Below are 26,995 nucleotides of genomic sequence, written 5' to 3'. Positions count from 1 at the left end.
CATAGCTCACTTTAATGCCTAAGAAAAGACACAGTTCTTCAGTTTGATAATTTTGCAATTACGTTCCAGCAACAAAGTTTCCTATTCACATGCCAAAATGCAAATTCATCTGACTAATTTTTCAGCTGCAATTTTTTAATTTATAGACTCAAATCTTATAGTGAAATCCAGCATACAAAAATAATTTAAAACTCTTTGAAGTTTAGGTTAAAAGGTTTTTTTTGTGTTTCTCTTTTTAATAAATCTCACATCACTGACTACTCAGAATCATTTTAACTATACCCTCTATATATCTTGCTTAGGACTTTGGGTAGTAAATTCCATAAGCCCATTTATTTCTGTAGACTACCTCTGTGAATAGCCTCTCACTAACAATGAACTAGAGCTTTAGAGCTTCTCCCTCTTGCCTGCGACTTTTCTCCCTCAGTATTTGTTTCATTATTTTATTTAGAGGGCTATCTATTATTTTATGTGATTTTAATATAATTATAGCCAGGAAATTTCAAACTTTATCTCTTATTAGTGGTTTCCTGATGCCACCAGCAGTGGCATGATGATATTGCATACTTATGGCAGCACTGCTCACAATGGATCTAGAAGCTAGAAGCACTGTAAGAGAAAGACATGTAATATGGAACAAATTACTTGGAGTAATCTGGAGAACACAGTTTGAGCCTTCAGTTGCATCTCTGATTTATTTTCTCAAAATATTGAGATATTTTTCGTGGATGATTGCAGTGATGCTGTCATCCTCCACTTAACACAGTCAGGTTCCGATATTCTCACTTCTGAGAATTCTCAAGTTTGATAATTCTTATACTTTAAAGTTAATATAATTATTCATATGACTAAAACCGAGGAGTATATGTCACTACAAACATCAAAAAAAACCTTAAAGAGGTATAAAAAAGCTTGTGAAAATAATAGTCTAAATTCAGGATTTAAAAAATTCAGTATAGGTTTCATAAATTAATCAATTTTAGCAAGAAGAGTAATAAAAAATTTCAAAAAGTTTTTTTTTTTAAAAAAGTAGTCTCAGCTAACATGAACAGAATTGACAGAAGTAACAGAGAACCCAACTTACAAAGATATTGCTAACATTTTTACTTGGTCTAGACAATTTGAAGTAATAGAAGCTCCTAAACTTTATTTTCACTCATAATGGTGAAATATGCAGCTGCCTGGATATTCCTGATAGTATCATATATTATGAGATATGGAAAGTTTGTTTAAATAGAGCTGGCATATATAAAAGAAAAGGAAGCTTATAGAAAAAAAAGAGTGAAAAGGAACTGTAAAACACTGAAGGGAAAGGAAACAGAAAAAAACAATGAACTGAGAAACAGAGACAGGATAAAGTCTATTTAGGAAAGGGAAATAAGGAGTAGATAAGTAGAACAGAGAAAAGAATTGAATGAAAGGAAAATATGTTAAAGTTTATCTATCTAGATATAATCAGTAAACCTTTGATTTCTCTAGTCAACATGTAGACACGTGACTGTAGTGCAGACAACATGAATTATGACCCATATTAAAGATTTCTTCTTCTAAGGCAAAAAATAACAGGATAAAATGAAAACTTGTATACTTTTTCTGTGATCTGTGATCATCAACATAACATTACTACTATATACTCAAACCTAATAAAGTTTTTTTGCTACAGATTTATGAAGTGGAACTGGTACTATATAATCTCCTTATGCTTGGATAGACACTTTGAAAAAAAATAGTTGTATGTATACATTTGACAAACAGAGAATTAAGATGAAAAAGTGGTAAATAGCACCAGCAAATATCATAAAAAGATGTGAAGAATTCATACATTTCCAATGTACTTCATTTCTACCCTCATAAATTGGCAGAAGATATCATCTTGCTGAAATAATTTTTCTCTTCTCTACCAAGAATTATCCCCTTATCATTGTCATGTCTTTAATAGAAGAAAACAAGTCAGTTCCAATGACATTTTTTATTTAATTATTCACGTGAACAGAATTTAATAGGAGGAAAATAATGAATCTACACTCGCTATTCTATAAAAGTACAGCGATCATACTAGCTCTGCCTCTAACTCTCTGCAGTTAGTCTACAGCGATTAGACTGCTCCTTCAGCCCAAGCAGTTTTACAGTGTTATTTTCAGTATAGAACCTGAGCTATTTCTTTTAGACATGTAGTTTCCAGCATAAAATATCCCATATTCACACTGCTGAGAATTTAGTCCAAGATGTTCTTCTTGCTTTTACAATCAGCAGTGGTTATTTTTTCCTTTCTCTTACTTGTATTACAGCGGTGGCCTGTGGTGCTGTTAGTCATACCTGCAAAGCAGTGTAATTTAGCACAGGAAAACTAGAGGACCCTTAGCAGGAGAGCTGGCATGTGTACTACTAGCCTGTCAGTTTAGCAGCAGGGAATCCTAGTCATTTTTAGCTGACCCCTTACTTTCACATAAATCAAGGTGATAAACACAACTATTTTGCCCATAGGAACAGTCCAAGGCATAAAATTCTCATGACAATTTATTTAAAAATATGACTCTCTTATGCTAGCTTAATATAATAATATTATCACTTTCTGTTACGAAATACTGGCATTAATTATTGGCTTCATTAGTCAGACCCACCAATGTGACTATAAAAGAAATCTAGTGTTTCTACATTGTTTTAATTTCATTACTTTTTACCTTTTTGAACACAACTGTAATATTAACTTTAAAAGATTAAAGAAAGCACATTTTATCTTAAGTATATTAAAAATAATACGTTTATAAGGAAATGGACATTTTACTGACTTGCAGTTATTAAAAAAACCTGCAACACTGGTTCAAGGAAGTTATTCTCAAATAATGCAAGGAGGGATTTTCCCTGGACTCCAGGGGAAGACAGACCGGATTGGTCTCATGCTGAGTAGCCTACGCTATCTTCCACAGATTTCTTGAAGAACAAACAAAATACCTCCCATGCATTCCTCTAACATGAGGTTGAGTAGGTACCCAGCTTTTATTAAAAAACCCTCGAAAACCAAATTGAGATGCTCGTCTGTAAAATATTTATTATAAAAAATACAGTTTATTTCTATCTTTTATATTCTAATCTTTGAACAAGCTAGCTTTTTCTCAAACTGGTAAGTAGTCATTTTCTTTGTTCTTGCACATATGTAAACTGTTGAACCATTTACTTTAAGCTAATAGAACTTTTTTATATTTTAAATTTATTATACTTAAAAAGCTTTTGTAGAAAGATAGGATTCCATTTAAGTAGATACATTACCCTGTGCCTGAAATACATTCCAGTCAGAGTATAATTCAGCAAGTTGATGACAATGCTGGCTCCAAAAGAAAGGAGGAGACCAGATTGGACAAGAATGAGCTAACAGATTGTGCAGCCCAATTCTGTCCCTTTGAGTGTGATATATTGTTTCAAGATGCTAAAAACCCATATTTTCTCAAAGCATATCTGTTGTGCTGGTTTTCCCATTTTCACAGAATCCTCATTATTAGTACTCTGTACTCTTTTCAAAGCACGTCAGACTCGGACCATATGCCACTGAATAATGCTTATCAACTGTCTAAAATGCCCAATAGAAGAAAGATGTGCCAAACAAAAGAATCGTGAAAGTTATGAAGTCTTTTACAAAAATAATTACATATTTCACATCTGCCACAGATGTTAAGTGAAATAAAAACATCTCCTTATTATAACTACATGTTAATCTTTTATGACACACTTTTGTGTCATAAAAACACCACCTTGTAGGAGAAAGTTGAACTTTTATAATGAGTGACACACTTAGAAATCATTCTTTTGTACCCTCCTGATCTCTAAAGACAGAAAAAAACTCTAAGATGACTATCTTAAAATTATTTTTGATTAGGAATGGACTTGTGCTCATACCCCAGCAAATCTCCTACCCAAACCAAAATGCTCCAGCTACCTCAGATAAGAGTATTCAAGAAATATTTTAAATTATGGTTTACACATTTGAGATATATTATTAAAAGACATTCACTTAACACTAAAAGCTCAATTAGAAGATGGCAATACACTTATCTATGACATAGACCAGATTCTTCTATTCCTGTTTTATAGCACAGCATTACTACAGAACAATAGCATGAAGATAATAGGTTGTTTGATTTAAAAGTTAGAAAAGGAAAAGTCATCTTTTATCTTTTCAGAATTCTTGTTTTTTTTCAGAAACACAAAACAATTTTATGGTAAAATTTAATTCACTTGCATGCATATGTCTATGCATATTTGCACATACTATACACACATATGTATCCATAATTAGCACTCATTTATATACACATTCATATATCTAAAAACGCAAGATCACTATGGGCCTGATTCATTTTTTCCAAGTCAGTGAGCATCCTTTCATTCAATTCATTTTTACTGAATTCAATGGGAGCTAGATATTACCTGGTACAGATGCTATCGAATATTAGAAAAGGTATGCTTGTGGTAAAAGACTTCAGTTATTTCTAGAGGTCTCAAAGAATAGTCTTAACAAGATGCAGATGGTAAAATGATGCACACAGCAGACTGCAAATATCAGTATGGTTAAAGTTAAAATTGTGTACATGGGTACTTTTCTTCTCTGCCTTTACACTGTAAATGTAAGGAAAAAAATCCAAGTATAAATTTCCTAAAAAAAACCCCAAGCCCCCAAAGACCCTAAAATTCTCAAAAAACCCCAACCACCCACTCTACTTATTTGCTTGTGAGAATTACATTAGCACTTCAAGCAACAAACAATAAATACCTCTTTGTATTTTTGTTTTAGGTTAAAAACAAAACGCTGTAAAAACAATAGAAGAAAATAAATTTAAATAAATTGAAAATTTGCTTCTAATAACTTCTGTTGTACAAAGTTTCCAAAATCTACCGTCACCACAGATATAGATGTAATTTATGAAAGAGCTTGTTCATCATTATTCAGCTCCTAATTTCATGTAGAGCAGTGTATCTGATTTTGCCCAAGCTTAACATCACAAGCTGGTGACAGTATCTGTTTCTGAAAGGATAATCTGAGCTTTGTCCCTCTGAACAAGTAATGGGTCACAAGGTTGGACGTTACAGTCTTGGCTGACAGCTCCAAATTAGAGTTTTAGCTAGGAAGAGTATACTTAAAGATCTTATCATTATACAAAAAAGCAGGGTATGCATAAGGTTTTCTTTTCTCATCGTCCTCTGCTGGTGCACTGGTATCAAAGAACAGTAATATAAAATGAGTAATTACTCTGTTTACAGTGGCAGCCTTCCTTTCGAGATGCACTGTCTATTCAGATTTCTCTCACAATGTACCAGCACCTCTGAAGTATAACAAGAATGATTATTATAGAGTGATGGCTCCTGAAGAGTCCTTGCAACCACAGCGGACTGTACAGATAGCAAGGAGGGCAGCTTCAACTTCTTCTTGGTTCTTTTGTAAGAAGGAACTACAAATTCTAATGGGGACAGAGACCTAGTTTTGGAAGGTGCACGGACAATGTGCCTTAAAAAAAAAAAAAAAAAAAAAAAAAAAAAAAAAAAAAAGAGAGAGAGAGAAAAAACAACCCTCCTCTAAAGCAGGTAACTATTCTCTGTTCTTCAAGAGATTGCTCACTCAGACGCTAATTTGGGCAAACTATGAGCAGTCCTGCTTTAATACTGAGGAACCAACTGCTGTACCAGAACTTCTGCTGCGTTATGCATAGCAATTGGCAAAAGCAGAGATGAGCTTGAGCTTTGTGATCTGCAAATCACAGTAAATGGATGTTTCAACATTACTGGAGGCTTCCTAGCTCAGACTGAACTAGACATGAGGTATTCAAGTGGACATTTCTTCATGAAAAGCACGCGCACAGCCTGAAACTTATTAGGACAGAATCTACTAAACAAATCTAGCTATTGTTGTGCAACAACAGGTCCAAGAGAACTGGGAAACTAATCAGTGCTAGAAATGACAAGCTTCATCAGGTACTGTCCAGTCTTATGAAGACTAACTGTCGTCTCAGCTTTCTGCATCCCTTTCAACTTTCTGAATACTGTGGGAACATGGGTACTTAGCAGGAAACAGTATGTCAGATATGAAATTCGAGGAAAGCATCCAGGAAGAATCATGTCGTGTAGCATTTGGCATTGCTGCATTCTCTGAACAGGCAAGATATTCCATAGGGAATGCTCGCTAGACTGTGAGGGTGTCCTCGGACACATCTTTGCTCAGCTACTCTGCTATTGTGAAGAGCTGCAGAACGTATGACTTTTAAGGCAATCTGATGCATCAAATACAAAGCTGGCTGCATGGCAAAATGAGGACTGTGCAGCCCTGTTGATGTGCTATTAATGTATTCTTTGCAAATATTGTAGAAATTGATGCAACAAATGACAGATAACTTTGCAAAATGAAAACATGGAGTTGGACATTTCAACTGAACCTGCAAAACAGTCTTCAAAACTAAACAGAGTTGCCCATGATATATATTTTCAGTAGATGCACATAAAATAAAACTTCTTTTCAACTATAATTAAGTTGCACCTGTTAGACCATTGATTTCTTTGAGGGGAAAAAAACATCTTGTTTAGGTATGGCGTTGGTCCAGGTATGGCGTTGTCTCCACTGTGATGGCAACGGATGGAAGGAAGGCCATGCACTTCATTTCCACATACAAATATGTATTCCAGAAGCTTCATACAAGCTAATGTCTGCCACTGCTTGTATTTTGAAATATATCTGATTAAAATATTGCCTGAACATGATACCTGGAGCTGGTTGGCAAAGACAGCATGGATTTGCCTGCTATCTGAGAGGATTAAGACAAAAAGCAGTTCTGTGAATAGAAAACCCTTCACAAGCCGCAAATAGGAGCTTGGTTTGAGGCTATTACTACAAGCAGAATCTCGGTAAACTACATATTCTGTGGAAAAGAAGAGGGAAGCTGATAAATAGGTACTGAAGATACAGTACTGGCCTCTCTCCACCAGTTTCAGTTCCCCCCAAAGCCTGAATCTCACTGTTTCCATCACAAAAAAGCTGTCATGCGGGGTGAGAGAGAAGAATCAGCTTTTAACAAGAGTAATATGCATCTACCTCAATGTCAGCCTTGCAGAACTATCATGCATTGCACTGCTTATAGTATTTTAAGTAGCTTTATAAAGTCAATCCACTGGGAAGTAACACAAACAAAGACTAACATTTGGCTGTCGTGTGACAAAACCAATTACACCAGTAAACAAAACTAACCAATGAGTTCTCAAAGGAGCCCTACGCCAGCCAAAACTAATACCACACAAATAAGGCTGAATGAAGAAAAACGCCCAAGCCAGTTGTAAAGCCTGTAAACTTCCTATGCGTCCCTTTATGAAAAGTCTCTTATATCCCAACATACATTACAATTAACAAGTATTTTGAAAATCAAGGCTGCTTTGGTGGCAGAGAATAAACATGAAAAATGGCAGGCTTCAGAAATGGTTTAAAGGCAACAATGATTTTTTTTTTCCTAGTTGGTCTATTTATATTCTGTATGGACTTGAGAATCATTGAGATACGTGTTCAGGTGAGCTTTTAAGATGGGCAATACCCATTAAATAACAAGTATGCATGAATATGAATATGAATAACTTAGTAGGTACCTTTGCTATGCTCCAAACACTGAGATTGTTAATTCAAATACAAATCATATGCAAACTATTAAATGAATAAATGCAAAGTCTGCTCATCCTTATTGGCTCCTCTTTCAAAAACTTCAGAGGTACACTCTGAAACAGGTGAAAATATCTAGGCTCTGACAGGCTAAAAGATCAGAAGTTCCAGATTCAAAGATGCTTAATAGAAAACCCTTTTTCAGCAAGTCAGTTTTTCATAAGCGAAGAAGCTGCAGTTATGCTTCGTTTAGGGACTGTGGGGATTCATACCATCTGAGGAAACTATACAGAGCAAAGCAAGTCATTCAGGGTAAACCTGCATGCTGCATATTCTAACGGCAGGTGAGATTACTACAGTAAACTAGCACAACGTATTGGTGTACTCTACTAGGCAGTAATAACTGTTTTGAAATGTGTCTGTTATGCTGAAGAAAACCAATTAAACGGTGATTGTACAGTTAGGAAAGTGGCATCAGATCGAGACATGTTTTAGTGTTAGCTTGTTAAGAGTCAGCCAAGACATCCATTTTCTATTTTAAAATCCATCCAAAAGATGAAGGATACAGATGTTACGCTTTATCTCACAGAAAATCACACTATTTTTTGCAAAGAGCAAACAAAATCAAATAATCTAGAAAATTATATTTTTCTTGACATATAATTTTTAATGTACAATTGTATAAATATTCACAGAATTGTTGAATATATGATCTGCATGCTGTATTTCCAGGCCATGTATTTTGGCCCTATAATAGAAATTCCTATGAGAAGGCCTGGAACTATTAGAGAAAGCTAACTTCTAAAATCTAAGAGAGATGTGAATAATAATAATAATAAAAAAAATGTTTTGAAGCAATGACATACTATAATCAGAACCATTAGTCCAAGAGGAAATAAATAATTCTGCATTCAGAGCAGGCGTAGAACTGAGTACAGTAAATAAACCTAGTGTACATTTTGAACAATACAGATAAAACTGATTATTGAATGGTTGCTTACTATTTGAACATCATCTCCATTCTGCACTAAATGAAGGTGGGATTATTTCCCCAAACAATAAGAAAAAATGTAATTAAAGATTATATCACAGGAAAAGAATATCAAATAAACCTCAATTCCAGCATTTCTTTACAGCTGAGTGTTTGACTTTGTAATCTTAATATTCTTGTAAGTTAGCTTCTGCTAGTATCTTTATTATATTTTATAATGTCTAGTTATTTCATTAATACACAAAACTGAACCATTTCTAATCTGCTAGTCTGCAGTATATACTTACGCATATCTATAGTCCATACATATATGTATATACACACACATATACAAATAGATGGACAGACATGTATGGCATATACAAATATTTATATTTATATTTATATGCATATAAACAGATATATATATATATATATGCATACACACACACACACACACACACATATCAAGTTATCTTATGAGGACACTTTTGCTCCTAAAACACTAAAAGAAATGTGGTTTAAATTCCAGCTCCAACAAAAATTAACATCTATACGCCACAGATTTCCATCTGTAAGCTTTGGACAACATCATTCCTCTTTCTTTTCTTCTTTGTCTTATCTTTGTATCAAAGACTTATACCATGTGAGGTATGTTGTCTGAGACAATGGAACTAGCATTAATAGATATGCAGAAAAAGACAGAGTTTGCATTCTAAAGTTCAGATCTTGCAAAGACGCTTGTACAGTCTTAATGCTGACACTAGTTTTAATAGATGAAACCTAGCATATGCGTAGCTGTTGCAAGATCTAGCCTCAAATCACTCTTCTGTTTCAGATATATTTTATTTTCAACCAAGCATCAATAAAATTTAAAATAAAACACAACCAACACAGGTAAAATTATTCTACCTCTGTTTCATCCATCTTCAACCATTGTTTTGGATCATCCTCCGTAGCTAGGAAAGCAATCAAATCCAAGGCAGTAAGCCTCGTTTGACGTCTGGATGACACAAAAATTAGAACAGGCTTGGCTGGAGAATGACTCCGAACAGCTGTTGAAGAAAACAGAATTTGAGAATTAGGCCCCTTAATGACACAAATCAGAATTTCTCTCTGCAATACCAAAATCAGCTGCAATAGTATGTGTGCCTGGTCTCTGTTCTGCTAACTAGGTTACAACTGAGCTGTGCATAAACCATCTCAGAAACAAAAATCATGCAACTGTGCTTAGGTGAGTCTGACTCAGTTTGCCCTGCTACTTTGGTGATGATCATAACTCTAAAAGTTTAAGAGAAGCAGTTAAAGAAAACACCACAAAACGCTGACAAGCTGCTAGACCTCAAAGCTTGTGCATTTTTCTAACTCAGTCTAATAAGTATGTTACATCTTCCTACCCTATTACAGCATGTGGTCTCAGGCACAGTGCCATCAAGGTCCAAAGCTACATGTTTCCGGCCGACCCAGAGCACAGACTGCATAAACAGAAGTCTGCCTGCAACAGATCTCTCCAAGATACCAAAAAAAAAAACCCTTAAAAAACAATATTTTTTTTTAAGCACTGGCAAAAATTTTATGCTGGAAAGCGACCTTTCAATAATTGCTGTGAAAGGTGGGCAGAAGGGTGCAAAGGAGCTCTGCTTCTGTTGTTTACTAATAGTCTCAAATACTTAAAGCAATCATGTTAGGACTTCTTAAAAAAGCATTTTCTTGCTAAGCCTGTACTCGAAAAGTTTCAGATTGCAGCAAAATTCTTATGCTCTCAGGAGTAAGAGTTGCAATGGAAATGCTAAAATAACCATGACTATATCATATCAAACAAGTGGGGAAAAAAGCCCTCAATAAATCACACGTCTACAGATTTTCCAATATCATTAAGCGCTAGAAGTATAGAGTTGTATGTAATGTTTCAGATACTCTCTCTAAATCTGTTATGAACCCATTTTATGTGCATTTTTTCTCACACAATCCTCATTCTACCAAATAATTCTATGCATTCACTGTTAATTTATGAAAACTGTTTCATGTCATCCACACCACATACTGTCCACCAAATCACGAATGCTACCCTGCATGTGTGCCTGCATATATCCACACTTTACAGTTGTGAAATTATTGAAATAGGCAGGATAATTCATGTGTATTTATACTTTACAAGTATAGATGCCAATATAGCTATAAATTTTAAAAGACCAGCATCTAATGGATTTTTGTCGCTTCAGGAACAGGTGTGGCAGAACAGCCCAAGACAGATTTATTGTTCATTAGTGTTTTTGTACAATGCTCTTGTGGAGGTGTAAATAATCTGAGCTGTCAAGACTGGTCTCTAGTCCACAATCAATACTTTTCTTCTGTCATAAGGCTAATTAAAGCAGCTAAAAAGTCACCTCACAAATGTCACCTTACAATCAACAGCAGTTCACATTACAAAATTTATTTTCGAGGTTATTTTTAATTGATATAATAAATATTCCCTATTTATCCAAAACAAAACACGTTCCAGTAAAATATGAGTTTTTCTTAAACCTGTCCTGCTTGTCAGCTTCATTAAGAATAAAAAATTGAAAACAGAAGCGTATCTGGATGCACTACAAATTTTGAATTTTACAGTTATTGCTTTGAGGTGAGAATTATGTGAGGTTAGCCTGACTTGCAACTTCTGCTCACAAGTTTTTAATGCTTACAAACAACGGTCCATATGAAAATATCTCAGCAGAGTAATATTACGAATGGTTTTATTACTTTTAAAATTTCCAGTATTTTTACACAAACGTTTCATTATGGTGTCATACACTAAGAGAAAACATATTTTATTTTGTTTTCTTTAGCACTAATTTCTGTTCTAAACACATTACATTGCACTGTTTTATGTTGCATTTGCAGCGCACTTTATGTTACAGACAAATGGCTTTGGCTCATTAACAGAAGCAGATTCCTTCTATACATGCCAGGAGAACATACAGCAACACATGTTGTAAATGTGTTGCAAATGAGCTGGCTAAAGTGCTCTGAATCACTCTTTCTTTTACAGGAAGAAGAAAAGGCCTGGGAGCTTGTTGCTTACCCTGAAAAGCAGGTTTGTTCATGCTAGCCATGCGAGGACAGTAATGCTGGCCAGGGAAGCCCTGAATGTGCACCTCCAGGGGAACAGGACGTACCGACGGTCGGAAGTTGAACAAACCCATCTACAAGCAAACATATTTGTTTTTAAGTTTAATCGTGAATTATCTTCTCTTTGCTTTCCTGCAACATAAATGTGTGCCCATCTTCAGAAATGCTTTTCATACCTGATTAATATTTAGCCAGTCTGCAAGGTCTCTGGCATTTGCTAGTGCAGTGGATAAACCAACTACTCTTACAGGCTTCTCTGTGTGAGATGAGATGAAGTTAGTTCGAGACACGATAACTTCCAGGACCGGGCCTCTCTCATCCCCTAGTAGAAGAAAAGTCCATTTAGAAAAGGAGAAAAAGAAAAGTTTTAGATGTCAAAATGTATACTTGGGTCTTAAGTACAAGCACATTTTTTTCAAATTCAGCAACACTTTGATTTAAAACAAAATTAAAACACACGTACCTAGCAGATGGATTTCATCTATGATAAGAATGGAAACTTTCTGAACGTAACTCCTGTTCTGCCAGCTTCTGCTGACACCATCCCACTTTTCTGGGGTAGTAACAATCAGGTCAGCTTGTGCAATAGCTCTCATATCAGGAGTCACATCTCCTGTTAACTCTACAACCCTGTAATAGAGAAAGACACTTTTTCAGACAAAATAAAACTCAGCTTTATGAAGCTTTAGAACACCTTCGATCAGGTGTATTCAAACATTAATTCCTAAACACGAGAAAAAACAACATTTAACAAAGTTGGTTTGTTTATGGTCAAATATTTCTAGCAAGATTTTCAGAATCATTTTAAGTAAATAAATCTGTCTGTTTTCTTAGCAAATACTATTTAAATATCAAATACCTTTCCTCGGCAATATCATAGAAAAAGATGAGTGTGAATACGCATCCCAAACAATTCATGGTTCCTTATTCAAAATGAAGATCATATATGAATATTAGTATTATATAATCTGAATCATAACATTCTGTCATAGCCAGCATGGAAGCTTTCTGAAACAACAAAGCTGCTGCATGCTGTTCTGTATAGATTTCTGGTTTGAACAGTGAGGTTAGATTGCAGTGAATCTGCATTTACTGGTGAAGGTCCATTAAGACTAGAGCAGAAATTATCCCTGGGGTCATTTTTGGGGAAGATGAACAGAGCTTTTTTTCCAGTTGTTTGCCTTATTATGCTTTTGATTCCTACAAACAATATTTTAGCTGATCCAGCACTTTAGACTGAAGGTTTAGAATTGTTGACATTTCTATGCCACATTCGGTAGCTAGCACATCTAAGGAAATTCCACAAAGTAATGCTTATTTTCCATTAATCAACATTTAAGTCACAAGTAATAGAGTCAATTTCACAAAGGAAATATTTCCTGAAAATATCTTAAAGTTATAAGGCAGTTAATTTATCCTCATAACCCCTTAAAAAAAAACTTGCCGCTCCCCCCCACCCCATATTGCCAACTGATAAGGCAGTGCTATGATAATAGCATGAATCTCGTGTTTTTGAGCTTTAACTTAAAAAAACCCTATACGTAAGAAAGCAAAAGCCCCTAAATAATGCATCCTGTGGGTGCAATTTTTAACTCAAAAAAAAAAAAAAAAAAAAAAATCCAGAAAGCATCAACCCAGTTGATATACCTTTTACATCATTAAGTAATGTCTGAACTCCAACATCTGATAAGATAAGCAAGAAATTCATGTGTCCAGGGAATAAAAATATATCCTGTAACTTATACATGAAGGGTAATATATGAATACTAATATACAGTTCATGCAACTATAGATCCTCTATAACTGAGGTTTCTACAGAAAGCTTATTTTGACTTGCAATTTCAATTTCCAAGGATACTGCAGAGAGAAATCTGATCTTCATATATGTTATGTTGCCAAGTTTTGAGAATGAAAATAGCTGGGTATCAAAGTATATCCCATTTTTACTTTTGATTTTTGCTATCACTATGATGAATACAGAGAGTTTTTTTTTTTAACTATTAGAAATTTGAAGGATCATATACAATCAAATCTACTTTGAAATACTCAGAAGTATTCTGTAGATTCTATTCACACTTGATGGGCTGTTCTTTTGCATCTCATTTCTCTGAATAGGTAAGAAGAAACATACTTTTTACCAAGTTTTTCTTCAATCCTAACTTTCCAGTCCTCGATTCTCTCACGAACGAGTGCTTTTAAAGGTGCAATGTACACAGCCTGTGAAAAATAAATAAACAACAAAAAAAAATAAAATAAAATAAAATAAAAATAAAGAAGGTTCACAAAAATAGAAGTTGAAATTATTATTTTTTTACTACTTTGTTAAAATGTGCCAACAAGGAACAGATTTATTTTATAATTGTAAAATTTAAACAAGCTCATTATCTGTAAAACATTAAGGTATGCGTTCATTAAACAACTTACAAAAGGATTCTAATTAAAAGAGACTTAACATTTTAAAATATTGCTCTGTTCCCTAAGCCATTAACAGGCAGATGAATTAAGAAACAGAAAGAATAATTTCTTGAAAATGAAGTACTTATCACACCATTTCAAAGCAAAATCACTTATATAAATATGGTCTATTTATTTATTTATTTATTTATTTTACAAAGGCTATAAAACCTGGAACTAACATTTTAGAACAGAAATAATCAGAAATTCTAGGAACTAATATCTTACCTGATTTTTGTTACGTAATTTAATTATTAAAACATTTTAAATTAAATTAAAAAGCTGATTAACTTCAGTAGAATGTCATAATATTTCCTCAAAGAAGCCCACTTTTTTGGGGAAAATACCCCCCGACATGTAGATACAACATTTATTTCCACATTTATGATTAAATATTCTGAAGCTTGATGTACATTTGAATGTGAAGGAACTGCTACATGAAGAATTCACATACACTTTTAGAACTGTACAGGCAGGTTCTTTATATTGTTAAAATCTTAAAGAAAACATGCCTTTAACAATTGTTTAATTCCAAGTTTAACAGATGAGCTAAAAACGTATCCAAGTTTTGTTCACCTCAACCTGGATTAACACATTAAATGAAGATACTGATATTTCAGAGATGAATAAGGGGTTTATGCACATGATTTCTGATAATTTCAAATGTTACTCTGGTTAAATCTCACAGTCAAATATCTTTTCCAAAGTTTTTAAAGCTGGCTAGATGATACAATGGCTAAGTCAAGATACAGACATGTATTCACTTTGAATACTAAGCCTCAGGTGGTGAACTGTTCAATCTTTAGACAATTTGTTATAAGAAATAAAACATACAGACAGGCTGGAATAGGAAACTGGCTTGTAATAATTAATTGCAACTTGTCTGTTATAAAGGAGAGACTGAGCTAGTTGTCTTTGCAATGGGGGCCACTAATAGCTGTGCAACAGGACTGCTCCTAGTAGATGAGGCTTAAAGGATAAGCAAAAAGTTCCTAGACAACATTAAATACAAGTAACTAGAGAAAAAGAAAATCAGTATGCCTATATGGCATGCTTTTAGATTCAACTCTAGTTCTACTCTGATCAATATATAAAGTTGATATAAAAGCATAATGTACATCATGCAACACCATTTTGAACCCACACAGGTGTAAATTTAAGAAAATAAAATTCAGTTTGCTATAGTCTTTCTATGCTTTTGGTCTGCTCAAAAAGATACTCATACTGAAGGATTCTAGTAAATCTATTTTACAAACCTTTGATGTGGGATACTTGTTAAAAACTCTGAAGATGGCTAATTCAGCTGCAACAGTCTTTCCAGAACCTGTAGGTGCTCCAAGAAGTACATTACAGTCTGTGTGATAAAGTGTATGAAATATCTGGGTTTGGATAGGGTTGAAATGTGTGAATTTGTACAGGACTTCATATTCTCGATGTCCCAAGGCAGTGATAGGCAAAGGCTGAAGATCGAGGAGCTCTAAAAAGACAAAATAATCACGAATGCATGATAGTAGATGGTATCACACAACATACTTTATTATGAAGCTGAAGATATTAACCAATGCTTTAGTGGAAAATATCCTACATTGGAAATTGCTTTACCTAATATTCCATACGACATAGATCCCTCATTTCAGCCACTGTTAATTGTGATGAGGAATAATGAAAAGCTAAAATATTTCCTGAAGTACTATTGTTACTATTCTGATAGCTTCGAAACCAACCATTTGCACAAATTAACCTTTTTCTTAAAGCCATTTCTTTCTTTAACCAGTAGTAATAAGTCCTAAACTCACTGTATGAGGTTATATATACCCAGTTTCTCATGCTAACTGAATGTGGACTCACAGAATAGCATAGTCTGCATATATCAGATACAAAAAAAATTCTATTTAAGAAGGATCCTTTGGGCTTTCTAGGTCAATGAAATAATACAAATCAGAGCGGTACAGCTAAATTTGACTTTAATTCTTGCAGTTCTTTAACTTGCAATTCTTTTTGCAGTTCTTGCAATTCTTTAACAATGCAGTTAAAGATCTAATCTCAATGATCAAGCAGCCCTTCAGTATATGATTCTTGGCATATCTTGAGGGCATCTGCTATCCAAACAATTAGAGACTGAGGAATTTGGAAGATGATATATATAACCAGATTGGATTTGGAATTTTACCAAATTAAGGAGACTGCAGTGATTCTGCTATGCAGATGCTTACTTTGAAGTGGTTTTTTTCTTTTTCTTTCTCTCTCTCTCTCTCTCTCTCTCTCTTTTTTTTTTTTTTTTTTTTTTCCTTGTGGCTGGAGGTCTCATTTGTCTTTCAGGGTGCTTCACATTAAGGTATGATATGGGAGTCATAAAATCTACTAAGGCAATGATGCCTAATATTCTTCACATGCTTTTCACTGATACCTTATGGCTGTTTTATCATTCCCACTAAAACTGTGATTCCTTGGGCTCTGTTGAGGAGAAAGAAGTTTTTTTGCCTAGCAGGGCCTCTACGTACTTCATTGTTGAGTGGGAACCAGATGGGAATTGAAATCAATTACCATAAATCGTAGAGGCTCCATAACTGGTGATGTGTAAATATCTTTCTGTTTCTTCTGAATAGTAGTCAGTGATCAGTCAATTAGACAAAAAGGTTACATATGCTTTTCCAGACAGCGTAGGTACAATATAACAATAGCTAAACACTTCACAAACACATGTGAATTTACGCATGCCAAAGAACAACACTGTATGAGAACTGCCTATTTCTGAATGCACTCACTTCACAGGCTGCTAGATGAGCCAAATGTGATTACAGAGGAAAGGTTTTACAATGACATCAGGCACAATGAATGTATAAAGCAATTTATGTATCCAGAAAAAAAAAAAAAAAAGAAGAAGAAGAAGCAAAGAACACAAACATAGGCTTCTGTGCCAAGTGTTAAAAAAGGAGGGGGAGGAAAGACCATGCCTTGATCAGCAGTCTTGAGTTGAAATTAACTCAGTTAATGTTCAGTATGGTAACAGTGCTTTGCCATAATTAATTCATTTTAGTTAAAAAAAAAATCCTATTTTCAAAATTTTAACTGCTTATGTTTTTTCTTTGCAGAATACCATTTAGATTTTAACGTTCCAGTCTACCTCAATTTTGAACCAGCATAGAAGAAATGTAATGCTTACAAGTACTTAGATAACACATACTATAGCATACAGATTTGGCTAGTTTTATATGACAGTTTCAATTTGGCTATGGTTTATACTGATTCTGGGGTAACCAAAAAAGTCAGTATGACGCTGAGACAAAATAAGCTGCTTTTTAATCAGGAGTTCAAGGTTAATAAACTATCCTAAAAGTTTTGATTAGTGAAGAAATGGTGTCAATGACACAAATATGTGACAAAAAGTGAATTTCCATACACTTTTCTATAATGAAGTAGCAGTTAGAGGTTTATTGCATTATAAGGAAAATCTATATGAACCAGACAAACCAAAATGATGAGATCTGAAATTACCTGTGTGAGGTGGATGTCTCTCTGGAAGAATCAAGTGCTGAAAATTGATGATACACACAGCCTCGGCACCTAACCATCTATCGGACACAGCTCGAATGTAATATTGAGAAGGCAGAGGTTCAAAAATTGGGATGGTGAACACCAGCAGCTGAGGTTCTTTAGTAATGACCTAGTGCAAACATTGTGTAGTGAATAACAACAATACAGACAAATCAATAACTTTATAAATCATTTAGTTTGCCTCACTTTCACAAGCATTACAAACAGAAAACAATGACACGTGTGCAACCTCAAATGCAGAATGTTCACAGGTCTATATAAAACACTTCATCATTGTGAATGGACTTTGGTTCCGTGGACTTCAAAAGATAAATATAAAACTCCTCTTCATCTTTTTTTTTTTAATAGACAAAAACATTACAAACTTTCTTTTTTTTCCATCTGGAAATAACTGTCCCGCCAAAGGAGGAGGAAAAAAAGCGACACCTGAGATTAGAAACATTTTTGTGGAAGCCCAAACTTATCATGAACAACTGAAACTGAAAACTTGTGTTAATGATTTGAGAATCTGGTTAGGTTAGAGTAGTTTCACATTACAAATCCCCATCTTATTATTTTTGCCTTACTATGATAGTCTGAATAAAATATGTTACCTGTTTTTTTTGAATGATGAAGTACTCTGAATGATAAATGTGATCATTAGTAGGATCTTCTACCCATATCCACCAGGGCTCACCAACAGTGCCATGTACCTTTAAGAGAAGAAAAGATAGCTGTGTTTTAGCTGTAATGAGGTTCTCAAGATTTGCCAGGTATGTTGGGAAATATTTCTTTCCTATATAGTCTAACAAGGAATATAAAAAAATAGAAATTGGAGATAAGAGCAATATAGTATTTCTAATTAGATCAGTCTACTAAAAGATTGTGTTTCAATAAAAGTTTGTTATTGTATATGTAATATAAATGAACATGATATAACTTTAACTGAAACTAGTGTCTATAAATAGACTGAATTCCCCAGGGTTTCTTCCAGACTCCTGAAAAACAATTCCTTTTTTTTTCTTCCTTGCACTTCTGTCTCCAGATTCTGTGCAGAGAAGGATTGTCTGCTGCTGTCCACTGCTCATTTTTCAGACAAAAAATTTGCCTTTTCTTAGGAAAAACTGGATACTGGATTCTCCTCCCCTCTCTTTCCCTCTCCTCCAAAAAGATACAGTTAGTGGATTCAGAATGTTATAGTGTGAGCTATTCACTAGCATAGGTGAAGTGAGGCTATAAAGAGGGCTGGCTCTTGGTAACTTCTATATCATCTGACAACACTGTGTTACAGCTTAGATTTTTTTAGTTTGCTTTTTTGTGTACCTGAAGTCTTTTTAACAAATTATTATGCATTGTGGCTGCCATTGAGACTACATGAGATGCTAAATCCAGAAAATTTTTTGTTTCTTTGTCAGAATAAATGATCCCTCTGCCAGCATATAAGCATTTTACCTGACACTATCTGTGGAAGAAAATGAAAAAAGTGCTTAGCAAAGTAATATGGAAGTCATATTATTAAATGAGATTGGATTTCTGAGGTTTTTAAGGATTGTGAGAAGGTACAAAAAAGTATGAAACTGAAAAGTGTTGGAATTATTCCTAACGATTCCCATGGTTAACATAAAGAAACCACAAACTGCACAGTTACTTATAAAGGCAATTTTAACACTATCGAAATCTAGTATCAATTTACATAGTTCAATGTTTTCAGTATAATTCATTATTTTGCAAGTGCTGTAAAAACACTCTCTGAACGATCTTCTTGAGACAAAGGAACATATTGTAGAACTAAAGTGTTTTTGTTTCTTAACGCGATTGCACAGTAGATAAGTAGATGGGCAGAAACAACTTACTGTCATTAACTTTCAATGCATTTGTATTTCATTAACAGCTTCAGTGGAAACTGAAGACACGACAGGCGGTGATACTGCAGAAAGACACAGTTCACTGCAGGTGATGTTTTGGAAAGTCCTAGCGGGACTATTACTTCATCAGAGCATAGGAGACTTTAAGGGTGAGAAAAAGAATTAAAGCAGAAGAGGAAGTTCAAAACTCAGAAATTTTATTATGAACTGTCACGGCATGTTTGTTTTGGAGAGTTCAGTGACAAAGATGCATGGGGAAAGAAGGGCAGTGAGGGCACATTCAATGCAACCCTGCTCAGCAGTAGCAGTTCTCAAGAACCCCAGGGAGCTCTTAATAACTGGCATCTACCTGTACTTTGGGTAACCAGGGCCCTAAAACTGCATGTCTGATATGTGACTTGATGGAAGGTTAATTAATACTAGTTGCATGGTTTTGCATTTCTACTTAGACTCCTTCGTATTGCAATAAGGTGTAGTTGTCCTGTCTGGGTACGTTGATAGTCCGATCTAATAAGAATTTTCTGTTGAGATCTGGCTCACAGACTTTAACTAGACTTAAGAGGTCCTGGCACTGAAAACTACAGCCATTAAAGATCAAAATGATGTAATATCTCACATCTTCCAAACATATCTTCTCTTTTCCTAGCAAAGGCAAGTGAAAAATTTTGATGTGATTATCCTATCAGAAAGTATACAGGTAAAGGAACACCCTTAAATAATCAATCCATCAATTCCAGTTTATTATTGTTTCATGCAGTAGAAATGTAGGTAAGCTAAGTGTTTCAGTTAAGTCTAATATTTTGATTTTAAATATTCTTAATAATATTCTTCTATCAATAATAATATTATATTAATATTTAATATTGATTCTGATTTTACTTGAGTATTCTCATTTTTTGAATGGGAACTTTTGCCAGATAGTTTTTGTGCTAATTACAGCTATATCGATAAGTTTCTATAGTCTTCTGAGTAGCTTGGGAGAATACAGTGTGATGATGGAGAAGCATTTTCAGTTTCACTGGCTGAATTTAAAAGACAGTTACTCATGTTTAATGACTACTAAATTTTTAAATCATTCTGTCTATTTACTGTGATAGAAGTTTCATTTACTAAAGGAACAATAAGTTCAACAAAACTGACAAAAAAAATGCCTTAACAACATTACAACGTTTTCTAGGTTCTCATGAGCAGCAATACAGAAATTCACACCAGAAGCATTTCGTATGTTGAATTGACAAAATGCTCATCCTGTTTCCAATGTAGCCAGTAAGGAATACAGTGCCAAGGGATCATGGCAAAGCTTGGGCAAAAATGTGTTTTCTACCATATATTTAGATGATCAGATTTCAAATAAGAGAGTAGATTACTGTGCAGAGCCCTTTAAAAATTAGAACAATCTAGAAGAAGCTAGATTTTATAGAAAAACCTAAGAATGGATTCAGAAATTACTTCATATTATTATTATTATTAGGATACCATTTAATTAGAAGTACAGGTTTTATTTGTCTTTAATAGAATATAGACTCAAAAATTGTGGAAGCTGCATAGGTAAATAGATAAAAGACTGAATGATAAAGATTTGTCTAAATCCTTTAAATGTTTGTTGGCATTCTGAAATATTGCATATACATAAGGCATCAGTTATACTGATCTATATACCATGTCTTGATCTTTTGATCGTTAACCACTCCCTCACAATCTTAGTGAAGCTTCCAAAAAGAGAGAGAAAAAAAAAGAAAAAGTCTTTAGGCTTTTTTAGGCAAGAAAAGTCATCTAAATGTTTATGGAATAAAAACTTAATTCACTTGTGATTAATGCAAACTTGGGCTCTAAGGGATTGTTGACTTAATATTTAATAAAAGAAGAGAAACTTAGTAGCCATTTTTCAGAATGATAATTTCTGTCAGAAAAAGACAAATATACTTGTCTATTGGGTACCTTTGCCTTGTTTCTGTAGAAAGTTTCAGGAGAAATACCAGCAACAATACAATGCCCCCACGTGGACATTTGTATTTAATTTAGATCTATCTTAAACCTATTTCTAATCAACAGATTCTGAATCAAAAGGTAGGAGTATACCTAGTTGCTCAACTAGTACAACTCCTTTTGTTTAAATTTGCAACGTAAAACACAGATGTGCAAAATTCCAAACATCCCTCAGCTCTTCTGTTTAGATAAGCAGGAGTACAAAAGGCACTGACCTTGTGAACGTACATTTGTAAAGCCATAAAGAACAGCAGAACTTGGCATACAGGAACTGTGCTTTAAGGCATGAACTGTGTTTTCTGAGTTTGTCATTCATTCATAGTTCAGACAGCCACCTCCATAGCCTTCTTTCTTGCTTCTCCTTTTTGAGCACGTCCCTGAAATCTGTGTGTGACTTACTACTATTAATATTCAATATAAGCACTTGCTTCAGCATGTTTTAAGCAGTGCAATCCTGTTACAGTTATTGTGAATAAAAAGACAGTGTTTAGCTGTTTTCTTCCACAAAATTCTTAAAGATCATATCATTCCTATCACCAAATTTGCTTTTTAACTAAAATAATCTTTAAAAAAGTCTTTTTCAAACACCAAAGCTCTCCCTGTGATCACCACCTTTATCGCTGGAGGTAGATGAATGCTTCCCTTCCTTCCTCCACCTCCTTTTTATTATTTTTGGTTTTTTACCTGATCATTCCACGTGAAGTCAGGAGCAATGTTCAGCCGAACGCGGAGCACCGTGCGGGTAATTGGCTGAATTGTTGCTTCCATTGCGATGGAGGGGATTTGATGGACGCATTGTTTTACCTTTAACCCAATCTTCACATGATGCAGCATATGACCTGCCAAGAAAACATTAGGTGTAACAAATTTGCATTTACCGGGGAAAACAATACAACTCTGACTTTCAAATAGGGTCTCAGAGAGGAGTATTATTGCTTGCCCGTGTTGCTGTTAGGTGTGTAAATGTCTGACTCTCTTGACCTGGCATGTCTGAGTATTTTGTAATACTTAACTTGAATTAGCAATTTAGAACTCAGAAAAATCAGTATTAACCCCCTCCATTGGCTATAACTAAGGGTTAAAATAACTATTAAGAATTCACACTGAAAGCATATTATGTCAAGCTTGTTCCCTTTACTGACTTTTTGACAAGGCTCTTACCAAGCCATATAGTTCTCTTTTAAAGTATGAATACTGACCTTTTACTTAGTGAAGGGCACACATTTGAACTTCTGTAATTCCCATGGGGTAATTGAAAGTACACAGAACACTGTGTTTTCAAAAAACTGATGGGAGTGAAGGTAGTTAATGGCTTAAAAATGCACACAGCTAGTAAACATCTCTCAGCGGCTCTCATCTTTCAGGACACACCAGTGTGCAAGAGAGAAAAAGGAAGAACTAAATGTTGCAGCACATTTTATCTTCCTTCATAATCATGACTACTAAGGTAAGAAAGTGATTATATTAATAAAAAATTATTTCTTAGTTGTACTTTATAGCTAAAATATCTGTTCCCCTATGCTTCATTTTAAATACAATACAGAGTACTGGCGAATGTAGGCAGCAATTTCTAATTCATTTAGGGAAAGAAGGTTGATTTACCACATTTGCACTGAAATTGCTTTTTAAATAATCTGGAACATACTTTAAATGTAATTAGAATGGTTTTATGTATTCAGTATTAAACTACCTTACAAACGGCTGCTGGTGTTTTCTGATGCCATTATGTGTTTCTTCCCATGTACACTTTCTCATTTTTAAAAAAAGAGCGAGTGAGAGAAAGATCCTATTACTTATACTATGCGTAAAGAGAAAAGATAACACAAATCTTTTCATGATATTTTAACAATTTGAACTAAACTTAGAAGTGTAGAAACCTTCAATTAGCAATTCTTTTTGTTTTCCTTCTTTGGTTTTTCTTATTTCACAAATTGGCAGATTTTGCCTGAAATAAGTGTTTATCTACAATATTAGGCACTGAACAGTGCTCTTGCTTAAGAAGGAACACTCTAATCTAGGAAGTTTACCCTATATTTAATCAGTTTAGTGTGCAATTGTAAAATAAGTACATCTTCAGCAAATGCACTGTTAAAAACCAAAACAATTACGTTGGTACAAGTTCACAATATAGGTAGGATTATAGCACACTTGCACTATTGCTGGCTTTTGCAATTACAGCTAGAACCTCACAAGTCATGTGAATTATTCAAATATGTTACCTTTTTCACGCCAAAACATCACTGTCTATACCATGATGTGTGAGGTGAACTTCTGTGTTTGTACAACACACACCATTGGGGGTTTGTACACATATCTGCTGGTGTAAATGTCTCTCCCACCTTCTGCTCACGTAAGATCATTGTAAAATTCTCTCTTTTTTTCTTTTTCTTTTTTAATAATTAAGAGAAACTACAAATGACATTTGCAGACGTCCTGAACAAAAGCTGGCTACCTGAAAAATAGGCATACTGAACAAAAACTGAAAGTTTGCTTATTCTACAAAGACTGTCAACTGTACTCCGAAAACTGGCACTGTTTTCCTCAGATATTACAGGACTTCTTGGCTTTTTGGAAACTTCATGATTACATTTTAATGTGCGAGGAGATCATTCTTGTCTAATTCATGGCACATTGGAAACCAGGATCTGTGCAGACAACACTCTGCTCGTGCACAGGGATTGCCAGCACCCACTGACACTTTTCTGTCTCCCTTAGATATGGGATGAGTTAGACTGCTAGCTCCTATCTTTTTACGTCCATCTCCAAAGTCACAATAATGTTTAAAAAGGAAGAAGCACTCACACTGAAACTAGCACTAAGGAGGCAGACCGAGAACAAGCCAGCAACTGGAAACTGCTGCTTTCCTCATTTCAACTTGGCCTTAAACTAAAATAAAATTTAAAAAAAAGAAAAAAAGAAAAAGGAGAGAGTGCTGCCAGGCAAGCGTTTTCTTCAAAGCCTTGGTGGTAGAAAAAGAGGATATACAGGAAGTAATATGTCAAGTAGCAGTACTTCTCAGAGATGCATAGATCAACTTTGGTGTTTATAAGACTAATGAATATGAGATATCATTACCTATAGTCACTAATGACCCACTTCACCTAAATGAGGTGAAATCCTAAGCCTCAACTCTTTTTAAACTAAGCTAATACGAAAAAGGTCCTTCATGTAACATTTTATATGTATCTTGCTACATTTTCATCTTGTAAATACTCCTTCCACTAAGCTGAAGGAGGAGAAAATTTGGTTATGTATCTTAACAAAAATTTGTTGCTTTGCCAAGAGCAGAGATGAGGAGAAAGAAGCATAAGAAAGAAAAGAATAAAAGCACTAATACAACGCACTGACAATTATTTTAAGTGTTATCAGAATTCTACACAAGTACCTAACAAATTAACATCTTGTAAGATACAGCTTATGAATAAAAAAGCACAATAAGGCTAGTATTTAAATAATGTTTCATTTTTAACACATTTAAAATTAATATATCTTATAAAAACAAAGTCAGCTTTTGAAATTTTCTTATACTCTCTTGGTTTAACTTATTAAATAAAAATAGAGTCTTAAATTCTGTAAACTTTTAACATTGGTTCAACTTTTTTGAATCTATTTTTAGGCATGTCACAAAGCTCCCAAAATTAGATATGCATTCTCCTGTCAGCTGAGAAAAATATCAAGTCAGAAGTCATAACCTTCTAAAAAGTAGCAACGTTAAAGTGTATTTTTTTTCTAAAATTAGGATTTTTTTTTTTTGAAAATGGCCTTTTGCTTCTTAACAGCTTTGTGTAACAGGTACAAAGGAAGACAAGATCTAAAGGATTCCTTCCCTCTCCCTTCCCCACCTGGAATCAGAAGAAAAACACTAGAATAGTAAAAAGATAGATACCACACATAGGGATTTGTTTTTTTCAACTTCAACCAGTTGGTGGATAGTTTATGCACAACAGTTTATATACACATACTAGAAATTGTCATTATTTCTATCAGTAGGCTTGTGAATTTTCTCATTATCAATGTGTCAAACCCTTTAAAAAATTCCATTAAGGTTTTGCTGCAACGACACCAGTGACAATGAATTCTCCATGTTCAATGAAAATTAATGCAGTGTTTCAGAAGCAGGCCATTTATTGATAGTATACCTGGACATAATAATCTGCTTTCATCCTTTTTCACGTTAATAGTATTTCAGAAAAAAATAATAAATGGCCAGATTTTGCCAACTGGCAAAAATAAATAGATGCCTTTTATAATAGTATATTACATAGTGTGAGTGAAAAAGGAATCACAAGATTTATATCAACATATTCAGACACATGGCTATTCCACATGCTTTCTGGGTTGGTGGCACATGGGTCAGCCTCAGCCTCAAAGCTGTGCAGTTATACTACAAGCTGTGGAGACTGAATAAATCTTTATATTAGCCAGGCCATAATACCATAATAATGTGTTTACCTGGCTTCCAGACCAAGGTGGGTTTATGATTGAACGGCTCAGATTTAGTTCTAAGTCTGCCCATAGTTTACTACTTGTTTAAGCAGATCAGCATTGCTGATTTCTCACCTATTTCATCTTTTCTCATGTCCTTCATCTTGTCTACAGTGAGATTCTTCTCTTCCAACTTTGTGAGGACTGATGGTGGTAACACTGAGAACTGTCTCAAAGGGCTAACCCAGCCCCACAGCCGCTTGTCAATGACTTTGCTGAGATTCAGCAGTCGATATGTCATTGCAGGCCAACGTTTCCTAAGGGCAATCTCAAACAGAGCTCGAACAATACGAGCCGCATTCTGAAGAGAGAAAAAAGAAAGCACAAATGTTGCAATTCACTCAAGCATTCTTTGTAAAATGAAAGGGATCCCATAAACTGATCTTTGACAAACCATAATAATAGATTTTTCTTTTCAAATTTATTTCAAACATTTTTGCAAACTTTATTTTTCTCCCACTACTTAATGGCAGAACTACCTCATGACTGCCTAAAGAAATTATGAAAATAAACGTGCAAATAAATTAAACTTGTAGTGGCAGGTCTGCTGCAGAATTTGATCACAGTTATGCTAACACTAGGAAGTCCTATACTGATGGAGTTCTGAATGAAATTTACTTACCATACCTAATATCCTCCTCTGTCTCCCTCCATACAGTATACTTGGGATAACTCAGTTTATACTTGGAAATTCAAGCTTTAATTTTTTACCTCTGTTGTGCTTTTGTAACAGCTTCCCACTTCACAGAAAATTATGCAACACTTGCACAGAAGCTTAACAGTAGTGATTTTTACAATTCACCAAGCCCATTGTACAAATCTGCTTTGGAATTGGAAAATTAATTATTAACATAAGCTTGAAAGACACCAGTCTTATTCTGAACAACAAAGTTATGGTATTTCTTTCATAAACTTATGAAGTGCTGTTAAAAAGCTTTTGTTGTTGTTGTTTCTTTTGGACTACCA

General features: G+C 34.4%; 1 protein-coding gene across 1 annotated transcript in view; it reads right to left on the bottom strand.

Annotated features, from left to right (window-relative positions):
* Positions 1 to 26,995, bottom strand: part of ASCC3 (activating signal cointegrator 1 complex subunit 3) — a 273,420-nt gene that overhangs the window by 56,344 nt on the left and 190,081 nt on the right. Inside the window, exons 21-30 of the mRNA XM_062572708.1 lie at positions 26,105 to 26,330; positions 22,229 to 22,383; positions 18,308 to 18,406; positions 17,655 to 17,823; positions 15,416 to 15,636; positions 13,837 to 13,922; positions 12,169 to 12,335; positions 11,882 to 12,027; positions 11,659 to 11,779; positions 9,507 to 9,649 (exon numbers count right to left, since the gene is read on the bottom strand). Of these exons, the coding sequence (XP_062428692.1) occupies positions 9,507 to 9,649; positions 11,659 to 11,779; positions 11,882 to 12,027; positions 12,169 to 12,335; positions 13,837 to 13,922; positions 15,416 to 15,636; positions 17,655 to 17,823; positions 18,308 to 18,406; positions 22,229 to 22,383; positions 26,105 to 26,330 (1,533 nt within the window). The remainder of the gene's footprint in view (positions 1 to 9,506; positions 9,650 to 11,658; positions 11,780 to 11,881; positions 12,028 to 12,168; positions 12,336 to 13,836; positions 13,923 to 15,415; positions 15,637 to 17,654; positions 17,824 to 18,307; positions 18,407 to 22,228; positions 22,384 to 26,104; positions 26,331 to 26,995) is intronic.

Source organism: Rhea pennata, chromosome 3 (genome assembly GCF_028389875.1).
Source record: "Rhea pennata isolate bPtePen1 chromosome 3, bPtePen1.pri, whole genome shotgun sequence".
Taxonomy (NCBI): Eukaryota; Metazoa; Chordata; class Aves; order Rheiformes; family Rheidae; genus Rhea; species Rhea pennata.
Note: the sequence above shows the minus strand (reverse complement) of the source record. Positions and strands in the feature narration are given on the sequence as shown.